Here is a 15,779-nt window from a genome sequence, read left to right on the forward strand (position 1 = left end):
TGGAATCTTTAAATCACGCTGTCACAACATTATGTGTCTTGCTCCACTTGCCCAGCATTACTCAAATATATCAGATTCAATCTCTATTCGAACATATTCCAGCTAGCTGACGGAACATGTAGAGGAAACGAAGATGCTAACGGTAAATCAAAGATCATACATCAGCACATAAGAGAGCTACATTACGTTAGCAGCTAGCCAACATTTAACACATTTGCTGTTATGTTACATCACATGGAAGCTTATCCATGAAAGATTACGATAACAAAAACTTTCATTTCACACAATAAAACTACATAACTTTTCCAAAATCTCTGATGATTGTTTACCAATTCATAACTTTTCCAGGCCTGGAAAATCAGATTGTGAAGTTTCATGACTTTTCCAGGTTTTCCATGACCTTGGAAACCCTGTAAGACGGGACTCAGAAAATCTTATATTCACAGTGTTTTAAAAACAATGTGATACTTGATACACCCCTCCCTCCTTGGTGAAAATACCACAGTGATGTTTTGTCAGTCTTTAACATCTACTGTGTGTTTTCTTTACAAATTAGTAGAAAAAAACAAGCATGAAGTAGATTCACAGATTCTTAAGTTTCATAATGACACTGATGTGTTTAAAGTATGTGGGCCAATAATAAATAGACTACTTGAGTGTGCAGGCATTTTTCATGTCTAGGCATGCCAGTGGAAGCTCCCATCGTCCCTTTTGATTGACACACACCATCCAGTGTGTTAAGTGACCACTCATTGCAGTGGTCACACAACAATAAGCTCCATTTGGCTCCTGGAAGGTGTGAAACGGCACACTTCTCCCTGAGCCCCCCTGTCTTTGTTGTTGGGATTGATTTAACAGACAGAGGCAACTCACAGAAGGTGTGACTCCCACTCATTATTCACCACACACACACACACAGCCCCAAACTCCACCCCTCTTACGCACACACACTCTCACCGGTCTGACTATACAGCCCTCACCCTGCCTACTTCCCCCTCAGTACAAGACTGACTGCGGCAGTGAGTGCACTGCACTCTTGGATTACACTCATCCATCACAGTTTCTCTTCAGAGCAGCGCAAAGCCCCACAGAGCAAGGCAGCATGGGGAGCAGCATGTCATGTGTCCCCCACAACAATTTAAGATTCTCTGGCAAGAGTTTCATACGCAGAAACAGGTAAGAAAAATCACGTCCAGGTGTTCCTACTGTACTTGTGTCAGTGTGTCATGCACTTTGCTGCCATTTGTTATTATAGACTCTGTGTTTCAGCTGGAAGGAATTCTTGGTATTTGTCAGGGTTTTGACCAGTGGGGTTAAACAGAGGTTGTGAATTTTGTGAGGCCAGGGTCAGGATCACATGGTAATACAGGATAGTCTCAGAGCTGTGCCTGAGCGGTGCCCGTCTGGCCAACGGTGTCAATGATCCAGTTACCATTTGCCTCTTCTTTGCATCTCTGTGAAGATAATCTGCCAGCTGTCAGTGAATCTGGTTTCCCTCCAAAATCAGGACCTGACCCCGCTCATTATCATGATCATATGTGAGCAATTATAGTTAATAGCTGATAGCTGGTTTATGACACCTGAATATAAGTTAATAGCTTGTCGTGGTCTGACCTGAAGGCTCTGAACATGAATACACAATCCGTCTGACATTTATGGGTTATACTTGTTAGTCTATATAGTTTTCCTAAACCCTCCAGGGTTATACGCCTGGGCATGTTAATGTTGGTACAGCCCACTCTGCTGGACCACCACATCTGATCCTAATTAGCCTCTGCTCCAGTCTCCTCTGTGCTGTGTGATGATTCAGGGTCTGGTTTTGTCAAACGTGCCATGTAGCTCTTGGTTTTCAAATAAAAACTAAGGCACGGCAACCTTTCAAAAAACCCCAACGGCTCAAGCTTGAACACTGATACACCTTTCTAAGTTGGGTCGACGGTTCAACACGAACAATATGTTCAGTGTTCCTGTTTCTTGTGTACCCTACTAACTCTTTGTGTTGGTTAATCAGGCCAGGCTCAGGTATTCCCCACAGAGGAGAGGAGTGAGTAGCGGTTGAATACCACTGCAGTGACCTAGGGAATGTTTGCAAATCCGCTACCTGTCTATTATCTTTACCCCTCTGTCACTTTGCAAATGTGGATTGCATCAGCGTGCATGGTTTTCATATTTTGTCTATGCGTGGATACGTTGTAAAACATGGATGTACACCAATGGCTGTTGCTGGACATGGACTTCCTGATTAGACAGACCTTGATTCCCACCATGCAAACAAAAGCCTGCCTTGTTGCAGTGAGGACACTGGCACATGCATGTACAGATAAGCAGATAAACCACAGGCTGAGATTGTAAAAGCAGCCCCCCAGCCTTATCATTGCAGTGAGGGAGCTTCCTCATGAAGATGTGACACTGATGGTAACAGATGAGGGTCATGCAAAACAAAGGAGGACATTGAATGCTGATTATGCTTTGCATACCCTCACTATCAGAAACACAAGACCTGATTGTTCTCATCATTTAAATGGCTGGCATTGATGGAGTGAGGACAAAGGAAGAGGCGCCGGTCAATTTATGTGACGTGACACGAATTATGATTCAAAGTCATTAATCTGCTGTGAAAATTGAATGCAGTGTTCAAAGTTTAGTGATTTCTATGGAAAAAGAGGGGAAAACAGAGACATAAGTCACTGATGTTTATTTTGAAATGGAAAACGGTAGGGCACAGACTGCTGTAATTAGGTCATCTCTCGATCTGTCAACATCAGACGACAGTGAACTCCCTTAAACAGGAAATATTCCTTGTTGACACTGCAGTTGGGAAGACAACAGAAAAGCAAACAGGATAGATGGTAAACATTGGGAGAGTGAGTGGTAACACATGGTTTTCTTCTCCCTCTCTGGCAGCAGTCGCCTCTTTCGCAAGAAGAATCCTCAAGAGGGACAGGAGAAGTCCAACAGCATCATCAATATTCTGTGCACTGTCACCCCCAGAAAGGTAAGAACCTCAGTCAGCTCGATGAAGATGATGAAAGCATGAAACTCAATTATCTGCATACCAAACAAAACTGCTCTCCTGTAAATGTCAACCTGTGTGTGATTTGATTTTTATTGGCACCTCCTGACTGATTTTAACAGCAGGGCTAACTGGTTTATTCATGTCATGTCTAAAATTCACTAACATTATGACTGGTTGCAGGAAATGTCCCATAAAGATCTGCAGACGATAGAAAACATAAAATGGGATCCTCCGTTCCCTTACGACCCGGCCAGCGGCTGGAAGAAGAGCAGCATCAATGTGAAGAATTACGGACGGATGATTCACAGCTCCAAAGTTCGCTTCCGCTTCCTCCACTGCCAGGTGAGTGGACCAAATTACTTTTTAACGACTGTATGTTGAAACATCAGGAAAGCAACTATAAAAGAAAACAACACTGCTGCACAGTCCTCATTGTGGTTAATGAGGTCTGAAACAAAGGCCAAGCCTACAATGACACATCATGCCAGTCATCTTCATGAGTGTCAAAACCGAAAAAGACACAAACAAAACAAACAACAACAAAAAAGACGTGGAGAGTAACAGGATGTTGCTCTGTGCCCACCAAATATGAAACTCTGTTATTGACGTGGTGGCTGGCTGTGAATAATCCAATCCTCTCTCCACAAAGCAGACCGCAGCCTGTGTTTGGACATGCTTGCTTTTGCTGCAGTTGTGAAACATCTCAGAGAGAAAACCTCAGGGTAGAGAGACTTCCTCTGATCCCAGAGACTGATAGAGGATGCACCGGCTCCTCACTGTGGGAACTGCGATTTGTCAGAGATGTGACACAACAGCTGTCAAAAACTAAAGAGAAAAGATTGATTAAAGGAATAGCGTCATTCAGGCAAAAGAACACATTGTATCATAACAAAAAAATACTACCACACAGGAAGGAAATGTGTATTACAAGGTGCTGGGAACTGAAGCCATACATGAATCATTAAAGGGAGAGAGGGTTGCTGTCAAAAAGACTGGCATTTTGTGGTCAGTGAAGAAATTCATACATTTCTGAGAATCCTCGGCCAACCTACTAAATCAGAACCCTTCCTGCTGGTTGAATCGGCGGATGATACAAGAACAAGATGTTCCAATATGAAAGAAATAATCAGACTTAACCCCTGGCAGAGATTTAAAGAATAATTAAAGAATAATAATCTCCTATGTGACTCTTTCCTTATCTGAAGCAAACATCAGAACAGGCATTAGATGAAGACATCGGCTTCCAGACATGAGCCTATGTGCATGCAAGGTTTATTTTCATTAAAACTAAACCACAGGATTTTTCAGATTAGTTTTCTAATTAAAAATGTGCCAATCTGTGGAATCGGCTGCTGCTCTGTGCACACTGTATGTAATTTTTTTCATAATGCAGTAAAACAAGAACTGCAGTTTTCTTGCATGAAAATAATTCTCACAGACATGACTTATTTTTATCATCGCTGTTTCTGCATCTCCAACTCTTTCACCTTTGAACTTCATTCATTATCTCTGCAGGATGTACATGACTGCTACCTGGATTTGTTCCAGACACACCTTCATTTTGTGTCCAACAACACAACCGGACTGACGTACCAGGTGAGTTTTTTTTTCTTCACAAGACTTCCTTCAAGTCTATGGTTCATCAGTATCAGCTAACCTCAGGGTTGATTTAAAAAAAATATATTTAATATTCCTATAGGGCAGAGTTTTATGTTATGTCGTCATACCTTGTGACATGCGTACCCTGCCAACCAGCTTTGTGTTTGTAAACATAAAGTATGATGACGTTTCTTCACCTGTCTCATAAAACATGAGCAGCCATTAATCATCATTTTTACTGTCTGTTGAGAGCTTCACTCCGAGTCAAAAAAGAGACAGCGAACCCCCTTAACAGCGTTAGTCAGAATATAGATGACGGCAAATGTCAGGCAGACATGAATACATCATCGACTTTAAAGGCTGACCTCACTGTTAAGGTGATTAATTCATTGTTAATATTTAAAGCTGAACGGCTGGCTCAAAAAGAGCTGGGGAGACATTGCAGAGACTGCTTCTGGTGTATGAATGAGATTTTTGTTTTTGTACAAAGAAGCATGATTGATTTTTTTGTTCTTTTGTGTGCAGGGAACTCTTCCGCTGAAAGAACTCACCATCTGCAACCTGCAACAGAACTGCAACCACAGCCAACCCCAGGAATTCGCCTTTCAAATAAACGGTAAGTGCGACCTTGCTAGAAAGGACACAAGTGGGTGTTGGCACTGAGCCCTGGAATGTTGTAATCATCACTTTTGAGTTTTATTAGTTGTGTTGCATTTGGCCAATCAATCACTCAAACTGGAGCTAGCTAACCCTGCAGTGGCTGACTTCAAACTTTAAGAAAGTAAGACAGAGGATGAACTAGAGCTAAAATGACAGTGCTGGTTTTTGGCTCATGTTTATCTCAATTCTGTCACTATTTTTTACCCCTGCTGGTGGTCTGTTGTGTTCGACCCTCTCATCAGTTGTGGATCAAAGTTAAACTTTCCTCACGTATAAAACCAGCAAGAAACTGCATGCTATTTTCAAGCTGCAGCATTTCCTATGTTGTCACATTCCAGTGATTCAAAGGTGCCGCGACCCTCTTCACCTCCACTCAACCCCAAGACTAACTAGAGCCGGGCCCCTTCACCCTCGGTCAGGAGGGCAAACCGGCCCTAAAGACCCTGCTTGTTAGACAACAGGTGCACTTCAGTCAGTCCAGCTGTCGTGCAGAAAAGCCCAGCTACCGCTCTTAGCCTTGTCACTGCATATAATCTATGGCACATTCCAAAAACTGCTCAGGTTAATAACGTCCAGTGGAAATGGCACTTATCTTTTGAACTAAGAGCAAACAAAAACAATCTGAAACTTGACTTCTTTTCATTAAGTAGAAATAATCTGATGTAGTGACTAGAGGGCTTTGGTCCTTGCCTGGGAGATAATAAAATCAGCAAAGTCAGGGATGAACGTAAAAATTACTCAGTAAAAGAATTTAGGAAGGGTGTAGGGTTTCTGTATTTATATTTCTTTATCATCACTATCTCACTGAAATCTGAATAGATCTCTGCTGTCACAATATTGACACTCTTTAGTGTTGCCTTCTCATATTTGACCAGACCAAGCTTGTTATTTTGTGGTATTGTATTACAGTTGTTTTCATTGTTCGGTGTGGACCTTTATTTACTTTATGGGTGGCATCACTTACGGGAAACATGCGGAGGAAGCGTGAGGAAATTCTGACTCAAGTGAAAGATCCCATGTGGAGATTTGCTCCAAGCTGAGAATATGAATCAGCTTTAGCGTCAAGCAATGTTGGTGAGTTAGAGAGTGACGAAGCAAACGCAGCACGAGAGGGTCTATAAAAATTCCCGGAAGCCTTCACATGGTTTAAATTAATGTGGCTGTGAAAGTTAGATAATGATAGTTAATTACTTTAAACAATAGTTAATGGCCTCTGTAAACGGACTGAAAGTTTAAATGAGAGAAAGTCTCATGATGTGCTTCCAGTCTTAATACGTTTCACATCACTCACTTGCTTAAAATGTGGAATGACATGACTTCTCAAGGGAGTGCTATGGTCAAGGTCTACTCTTAAGAGCTGGGATGAAGATAAAGTCAACAGATGAGTCCAGAGTGGCTGCTTATTAAGGAGCAGTCAGCCGCCTACGGTTCCTGATAATTACAGTACAAAGCCATGGGGCTGGATGAAACAGGCTATCTCTGCTGGTTATCTCTGGTATGTGTGGGATTGATAGACAGAGAGAAATTCCAGCTCTTTTCATCCCAGGTCCTGTGGGAGGAAGAGTCTGCCATGATTTTTAAATGCCAAACAAAGCAGGTCAAGGGAGATCATCCGCAAGAGGTCTTACATGTGGTTTACCGTCTTGAACATGTGTTAACGTTTATTGCACAGTGTGTTACAAAAGGCCAGAAAAGCAGATTGTGAGCACCATTAATGATTCACCACCATGGCAGAAAGCTTTCTGATAAAAGCCTCAGAAGGAGAAGTCTGGTTGACACTTTCCCTTTTTGAACTTGTGACCTTTGAACCCTGCAGGTGTCAGTCTTAACCCCATTATCGTCTACTGCGCCAACCAAGAAGAAATGGACCTATGGTTCGGCCTGCTCAAAGAAAACATTGAGGCCAACGGCGGCACTGCAATTGCACCTGAAAACTTCACCAGAGTGAAAGTAAGTTAAACAGAACATTTTTGATGCCACAAAAATTTATATGTGACTGGAAGATGTTAAAAAGTTGTAATATTGGAAGTGTTGTCTTTTCCTGGTTTTAAAGGCTGCATCACAGTAGAGTGATGTAATTTACTGAGCTTACCAGACTGTTCCAGCTGTTTTATTGTTTCCCTTTGGCCACTTAGTCATTATGTCCACATTAGTGTGGATGATTTACCAAAAATCTCACTGTGTAAATATTTTGTGACATGACAAACCCTACAATGTCATCTCCATATTGATATCAAGGCATTTGGTTAGAAATACTGTGATATTTGATTTTTTCCACACCACTCAGCCCTAACTTTGCTCTAAACAGTCTGTTAAATTTTATCAGGCTGGCTTCTGTACTGCAACAAAGATCAACATCCATTTTAACAGATTCAAACAAGCACTTTAGTGTGATCATCTTTTAATCCACCTGATAGAATAGCCAAGAAAACACTTTGGCTTCAACCACCCCTGATAAAAACAGGGTGTGTGTGTGTGTGTGTGAGTGTGTAGCTAGATATGAGTCAAGTAGGTCACTGCTGGCTCTCCCGAAGGCCTGGATACTAGGGAGCGGCATTGACCGCATCACAGCCTACATCAAACAAACCCTCACATCTGCAAAGGGCTAAAGTGCTGACTCCACTCCCACAGGTGGGGAAATGGCTGATGAAACACATGACCCTAGCTGTGTCACAACAGAAGAAAACAGAACTGATGATGCTTTCTAAGCCTTAGCTTAAGAGCACTTACAATGAACAAACAAGAGTGACATTCTGAGAAAAAAATCTACATGTTCAAATTTGCTGAAGGGCTGAGCTCTGTTCATATTTACTATGCTCATGATTCTCCCCTGTGCACCTAACACAGCTAAACCGGGACGAGCCTCCTGAGAGCAGAGAGGAACTGAGGAACTCCATAAACAGAGAGCCCATCCACGAATGGGAGGGCTCTCAGCGAGACAGCCTGGGCACCATCACCTACGTCACTAAAGTCCAACTGCAGCACCTGCCCTGCCAGGTAAGACATTACTGCTGCTTATCAAGAGTGAATCACCATGACCTCTCACACAAAAGTAAAACGAGCAATCTATGCTGTTGCCTGTTTATGGAAATATACAGTACAGCAAACAGTAACTCGTCATCCATACATGTTCTCAAACTCTGGGAATTTTTCACATGATGAATAAAAGCAGGATAACATCAGCTCTAAATCCAGGTGACTCACATAGTTTTGAAATTGTGCAACACACACATTACCTCAACACAATAAAGGAGTCAGTGGAAAGGGTGGAGTCCATATTTTGGCAAATGGTACCTCTCCTGCAGATTTAACACTATTATCTTTATTTTCCTGTCAAGGTGTAAAGACAGTGTCAGACACCTGCAACCAACTGCTGAAAAACACGTGACTCCTCGCTAACCGGATCCCAAATAAATAATGCTGATACAGCTCCACATGGCAGCCAGTAAAAACAGTAGTCATGACAAGGCTTGCATGGATATCAGTAATTAATTCACTGTGGGAAATAGCGGCAGCCCGATTGAAGTGTGTGAGATTTAGGGCCTGGGTGTGTGAGAAGCATTTGCCCGGCTCACGCAGTGACTCGACTCACCTCACAGCTGGAATGTCAGCTGTCTGTCCAGACACACCCTCCGAGAGGGAGAGGAAACATAAACTCTCAGTCTGCCGCACCTTTAAATGCCCCACTAACTGGTTAGACTGAGGATCTTACTAGGATTTAAACTGTGACTTTCAACAGAGTATTAAAAGATCATATTGGTGTTTTTCATGTTTGCACCAGGTCCCACGGTTGACTCCTAGCTTTGTATTATTCATAGACTTATTTTCACACAGTCAGAATAACTGGAGTCTTATTTTCTGACCTTCAGTAAAGTATTTGGTGCCGTTATTTCTTGTACGATATCAAAATGTGAAAACATTCCAGAGAGATAAATGACTTAAATTTGATTTGCTCTAAGTTTCTCTTTCACTTTACTGTTCCAGACTTTGAGCTTTCCTTTCACCTTGCACACAAAGGAGAGACTGACTTCTCCACGAGGAAATAATCCCTCATGTTGCTTTAGAAATGTTAAGGTGTAAGGTTTCCTGTTTAGGATGACTTTTGACACCATGAAATATAATTTAATAAAGATAGAACTACATAGAGAAAATTTAAACAAAACATAAGCTGTTTTTTCTTATGAATTCCTGACATTGTCCAGAGTTGCCTTTTCGCACATGTAGCAAACAACAGAAGATTATACGTGTCGGATGCATTCTCTGGTATTACTCTGTTATGTTTAGGCAAGAGGTGGCACCTGGATAGAGCGTGCAGGAGGCAGGACATAAAGCAAAAAGTATGCTATGAAAATCGCTGTGTTTTGTTTATGTAGCCTATTCGTAATTTGATTATAAACAATCGAGTCCTCGAGAGAATTTGTCTGACGATTTTGGCCATTACCGGCAGAAGTTCTCGAATCTCGTCATCTCTCCATTTTAACATAGGTGTCTTCACCTGCATTCTCACATACATTACTCTGGGTAATGTCTGTCTGCAGGATAATGATAAGTTTAGGGCTGCAGTACATGTGTGAAAGGGGCTATGGTCAAGGGTTTACAGGCATTACCAATTAATGACAAAAGTATTTTGCTAGTGGATAAGAATAACACCGTCCCATTACTATAATGAAACACAAACACACACACACACACACACATACATACACACACACACACACACAAAGCTCATCAGCAGCTGTAATCTTGTGTCCACAGGAACAGAGTGACAGACTGCTGGTAATGTACCCATCAACGCTGATCATCCTATCAGAGGAGGATGACGGGCTCTTCTATAAGGTACGACTGACCTCACTGACCTTTTACTCAAACTTAATCACATCCTGAGCTGTGTGCATACAGTATCTCAAGTGTTTGCAAAGGCTTGTTTTAAGGAGTCATTATGATTACAGGGGAAACTTCCACTCAACATGATCACTGTGACCACACCCTGCCAAGACGTCAAGCCCAACACCTTTATGATCGAAGGTAAACACACTGAATCAGTTAGCTGCTCTACTGCAGCCTCTTCACCACACTGGCATTTCAAAGGACATGTTAAAGGGATTTAAATGAGTGTACATTCTTGTGCATGTGTTACGCTAGGTGGCCTTTTCCATGAATCCGCTATCGTCACAGAGTGTAACCCTCCATGAATGAGCTGGTTTTATCCCCAGTGAATGACAATCTGATTATAGCACATTCCAGTAAGCGAACGGACCGAATGACAGGCTTTGTCCTCCCCCTCCTCTCTCCCCAGGGAAGCTGATCAACCCCATAGTGGTGTCGTGTCTGGATAGGGCCGAGTTCTGCGACTGGATCCAGCATTTCAAAGCCGCTGACGTGCCTGTTCTCAGCCCCCCGCCCCCTGTGTATGACATCATCTACACCCCGACGCAACGAGAGGTGAGGCCCGCCCTCCTGCGTTTTAACAATAACAATTCTCAAGTCTGAGGACAAGTCATAAAGAGAGACAACATGGCCCTGCCTCTTTTGTAAATAACGTTCAACATAAGTGATTTATGATTTACTACTACTACAAATACTACTGCTACTACGGCAGCAGCCTAAATGAAGTCTCAAAAACACTAAAATCCGAAAGCTTTGCTTGTTCTTAGTCATATATTTCAATTTATACAATTTTTTTGTCCTATAATCTTTAGGCTCCACAGTTTGACAGATGGAGTGGAAACAGCCATGGACGAAGTGAGTCTCTTAAAATCAGCCAGTCATCAAGTGGATGTGGGTCCCACAACCTCCAGTTACCCATTCATGAAGACAACCCTCTCTCCCCAGGATACTCCGAACCCCTCTGTGTAAGTCAGCTGCGTGCTACCTCTCAAGTTCAAGTATTATCGAACAAATAAACTGAAGTAAGAACACCAACACTACAGTATTTGCACAGATATAAATGTGGAAGGACTTAGTTGTGCACTGCTAAAAAAACTTGTGTTTGTTTTGGTGGAGCTGAGCAGCAACACCTTTCTTTTACAAAGTTAATTATTAAGCAAGGTCTGCAGACCAAACCGCTCCTGTTACAAAGGTTCAAGTGATGTACGTCAGGCTTTCCAGCAAAAATACAATCAAACAAAGTCAGTAATTTTCCCCAAAAAACAACATCAACCTACAAGTGCTCGTGCTCTTGCAGCACACATTGATTCAGCACTGAAAAGTTTGCTTGTAAACTTCAGTCTCTTCAGGAAGTTAAATCTGCATTATCAGGATTTTTGACCAAACTCCCCTGGGAGAGTGCCTATGTAGGCCGACTGCCCATCCAATTAGCTTTAAGTGGAGAAGGCTCCGTGCCCAGATGACATGTTGCTGTTCAGCTCCACTATCCAAATTAAATTGATGGAGACCTTTTTTCTCTCACACTCCGACAACCGTGTTTACTAAAAAACACAAGATGATGCAGAAAACTAATGCTGCAGAGAGGGGAAACAGTTTATGTCTGTTCCACAAGGACTCAGTGGTTAAAGTACCTGATGCCATCCGTGATGAAAAGCCACAACTCTTGGCTGACTTTTGCTCTGGATGTGTTTGTTGTTCCTACAGTACAGCTCCAGTCGTCCCTCCTCAACTGAGACCGCCCGCCTGGGCAGCAGGACCAACAGCGTGTCTTCCCACACGAGGCCCGAGCGTGACCTACGACCTTTGTCACTGCGCTACTCCTCCCCCCAGCGCGGCTCCTACCTCCAGCCAGCTGAGAGCTCCGTGCGGTCTCAGGTCTACAGCACACCCTACTCTGCCCTGCACCGTGCCAGCCCACAGCGGCTGGAGAAAACCCCGCTTGTCAAGGTAATTCAGTCTGGCGTCTAACTTGATAACTGAATATTCCCCTCGAGCCTGCTGACTTATTTTACATGTCATGTGAGCAGTATCTAAAATAGACTCACCAAGCAGACGGCTCAGAGGGGTCATGTATATGGTGTTAACAAATGGCTTAATAGCAGCATTTGTGCAGAATTGAGGTTGAAAGATCAATCTTTTGTGATGGTGCTAGGGATGAAAGCTCTATTATAGCTCATAAACAAAACTTGAGCCACCAATCACAACACATTTACTATACTTAGGGGGTATCCTCACATTACTGTTGGAGTTTTATACACAACACTGACAGCTGGAAGCAGATTTGTAAGACAACAGATTGTTGTCACACTAGCACTGCTGAAGATCATGGCTGGCATTGGTAATCTGATCCCACAGTGTGGCTTATGGGATTTCCTTCTGTGAACCCTACAGAGTGTGAGAGACAAGGACATATAGAGACAGATACAGAGACATGCAGGGAAAACTGGCAATTGATTTTCCTCTCATTGCTTGGTGTATAAAACTAACTGAATCTTTTGTAATCAGTCTAACAGCTGGAGCACCCCTCAGACATCTCTGAACTACTCCCTGAACGCACCCCAGCGCCACTCGGACATGTGCGCCCCCCGACAGCCCTTGTCGCCCCTGTATGATGAGCCCTGCAGCCCAGAAATCTATTCCCTGGATGAAGCCAGGCCAGTGGTAAGTGGGTCAACGATACTGGATCCATAGGTTCAATTTACACCTGCGCAGCCTGTCGGATATGAAGCAGTGCACACACATATGCACATGTTCAGTGAAAAATAAGATAGGGCGGTTAATGCAGTGACTAGAGAGGGGTCTCATTCACATGCATGTAAAATTTAACAGCTAATGAATCCAAATCCATAAATTCCTTGTTTCATTATTCTTGGTTAAATCACCTTGAACCAGCAGAGTTGCATTTGAAAAACAGAAATAATTTTGCCAAAATGCTTTAAGTGCAGTTTTGTTCTTTATGAAGGTCTATTTGACTGCCAGGTGAAATCATCCTTAATGTACATGTTTATAGTTGCCCTACTCTGACATGTCTCCCTCTGTCCTTTAGCAGCATAGCTGGCAAGAGCCAATTCAGCAGCACCACCACCACTATCAGCAGCCCAACCAGCTCCTACCCTCCTCCTTCCAGCTCCGCACCCCTCCCTCGGGCAGGCGCTGCAGGAGAAGCCTGGTTCTGACCAATTCACAGGGAAAGGCTCTGGGCATGGAGTTAGAGATTCCTCAAAGCCAAGAGGAGCAGAGAGCCGAGGCCGTGTCGAGGCTAAAGCTGCTGCCTGTGCCCGGCCAAGGGCAAGAGCAGGTGAGGAACACAGAGATACTCGCCTCCCAGGACACTCTGGTTTCTGGAATCTTGCTGTACGAAATGCAACAGTAATGCGCTGTATGGCAGCAGAGCTTGTGTATATACTTGTTCTGCAGGTGATATTTGAACAGGTGCCACAGATCTAACAGATATTTTTGGGAACGTGAGAATGTTTGTTATAGCTGATCATGGGAAGTAACTTTCTTTTGTTTTCTTTTTATAGATTCTCCTCCCATCGAGCTCGATGAGGAACACCTCTCAGATGCCTTATGGTTACTCACCAGGTAAGAACTGAAGGCATGCAATAACTAACCTTAGAAACATTCTTCTCTTTATGTGTAGTGTACCTGCGTGTGTAGTACAAGTATGTTTGACAGTGTATAATGACTGGTTGCATGCTTCCAGTCCTGACAAGATTTCTCATCTTGTTAAACAAAGAAAAAGGCATTTTCATGGCATGGCTAAAAAACAATGGGCACACTTTCAAGCTATAATACTACAGCATCATATTTCCTCACAAGTGTGAGTTATGACAGTCATCACTAGCAGCCACCTTCCTAAATACCACCAAGGACACAGAACATTGCTCACACTCCATTATGCCTTAAATTAAACAGTGGGTGCACTTTGGATTGACTGAACTCTTGGGTCTGACAGAAGGCTAAAGGTTACAGAACTGAAAGTGCAGGAAATGCGCAAATGTGCCAATGAAATGGAGCTTAGTGCAGCTCTAAATGCCATTTCTGCAGATGTCCCATGTGGGGGAAAGCCCAGTGTAAGAGAAGACTGTTTCACAGACAGCGTTTCCTCCTGCACTGTGATTGACAGCACACAACTGTGCAGGGTTACACATGTATCTACAGGCTCTTTTATCACAAATGAAAACACAACAAATGTACCTAATACCTGCATTTCACTTTGATCTACACATTAATTCTGACCAAATTATTTCAGCACACAGGTTTAATGTTTCTGCATTATTAGACATATAACACTAATAGCAAATGAAGGTGGTGTAGTAGGGGCATGTTACACTACTGGTTTTACAGTAAGACTATATGCTGGTACAAGGCCAAAAACACAAGTCTGTTGGGACTGTTACCAAGTTTATACAGGCAGGGCGAGGTTTGTCTTTCATTGTTTGAAACTAAAAGCCTGGGAATCTTCACTCGCTCCTATAGATCACCACTCGTACCTTGAACCCACAGAACCAGATGACCAGGAAATGGACTATGACAACATTTGGGACTACGACTGTGATACTGGAATGATTCAGCCAGCGTCTGGAATTTCGACACACTGGACGGGATTAGACTTTGGGGCCAGAGGCCTTGGTGCCATGGCAACCCAGCAGAGATGGTCATAAAACAAAACAATAGCCCGGCACTCGTCTGGACGTGTGCAAACAACAGATCTCTATCTGACGGATAATAAAAGCCAACCATCGCAGCCGGTGTTGGTCCTGCTGCATACAGTATGAACCAGCAAATCCCATGAATTGTGCTGTTAGATGTTGGGTAGTCACGCAGAGGAACGATGAGTGCAGGAATGAAGAGGAATGGGCTTGAAACAAAGCATGATGAAAGTAAAAAACAGGCTTTAACTGTTTGATATGTAGCATTCGGGACAGAAGACAGCAGAGTGTATATACTGAGTAGCTTTAATGTTATTTTTTATTATATAATTGCACTAAAGGTTTAATATGTAGTGCAAAAACCTCCAGGTTTTTTTTAATATTTATAGTATTTTCTAACATGCTGTCCAGTTTACTTATTGTTCTATGTTTATTTTGTGTTTATTTAAAGCTATAAAAAGCATTCCACCAGGGCTTGTTATAGTAAAAGATGTATATTTTTGTAAATGTTGTAAATGTATTATGTTATGATGCTACATTATCGAGGCAAATAGATGTGGCTTCAACCGACTGCCTAAACGGTGCTAATATAACCATTACTACTACAGTGCTGTACTGATACCTGTGTGGATTCCTTTTTTCATTTTTGTTTGAGGTGTTTATTTATATTTGGAAATAAAACTTGAAAAATGAACTGACAGGTGTATCTCTGTTTTGTCTTTTTCTAATGATAGTCTTAAATTGTCTGTTATCAGTATTTTAATACTGTCAATTTGAAAACAATGTTAAGGTCACTCGTAGTTATGAACGCACAGAGAATTATCACTGAATCTGAAGCTCTGCAGCAGGGCGCCGTTTTCAGCAAGAAAGCTCTAATGCTGCACTCCACTTCCTGCAAAAGTTGGAGCTGGGAACGATGTCACACCCAAGTTGACCACGTTGCAGTACAACAAGACAGAAAA

At 42.6% G+C, this 15,779-nt stretch overlaps 1 protein-coding gene across 3 annotated transcripts; it reads left to right on the plus strand.

Annotated features, from left to right (window-relative positions):
- Nucleotides 1-1,004: 1,004 nt before the first annotated feature.
- On the plus strand, nt 1,005-15,511 carry plekhn1 (pleckstrin homology domain containing, family N member 1). 3 transcript variants are annotated; one of them, XM_033629418.2, is made up of 16 exons: nt 1,005-1,176; nt 2,905-2,995; nt 3,197-3,358; nt 4,532-4,612; nt 5,141-5,231; nt 7,092-7,225; nt 8,123-8,272; nt 10,031-10,111; nt 10,225-10,300; nt 10,572-10,717; nt 10,975-11,127; nt 11,867-12,109; nt 12,668-12,823; nt 13,209-13,460; nt 13,687-13,747; nt 14,645-15,511. In XM_033629418.2, the coding sequence occupies exons 1-16, from the start codon at nt 1,103-1,105 to the stop codon at nt 14,827-14,829; spliced, it is 2,136 nt and encodes a 711-aa protein (XP_033485309.2). In that variant the 5' UTR covers nt 1,005-1,102; the 3' UTR covers nt 14,830-15,511. The 3 variants fall into 3 exon arrangements, with proteins under 3 accessions (XP_033485309.2, XP_033485310.2, XP_033485311.2); XM_033629419.2 differs by having other exon boundaries at nt 13,212-13,460; XM_033629420.2 differs by having other exon boundaries at nt 14,672-14,962.
- The last annotated feature ends 268 nt before the right edge of the window (nt 15,512-15,779 follow it).

This window comes from Epinephelus lanceolatus, chromosome 8 (assembly GCF_041903045.1).
Source record: "Epinephelus lanceolatus isolate andai-2023 chromosome 8, ASM4190304v1, whole genome shotgun sequence".
Lineage (NCBI taxonomy): Eukaryota > Metazoa > Chordata > Actinopteri > Perciformes > Serranidae > Epinephelus > Epinephelus lanceolatus.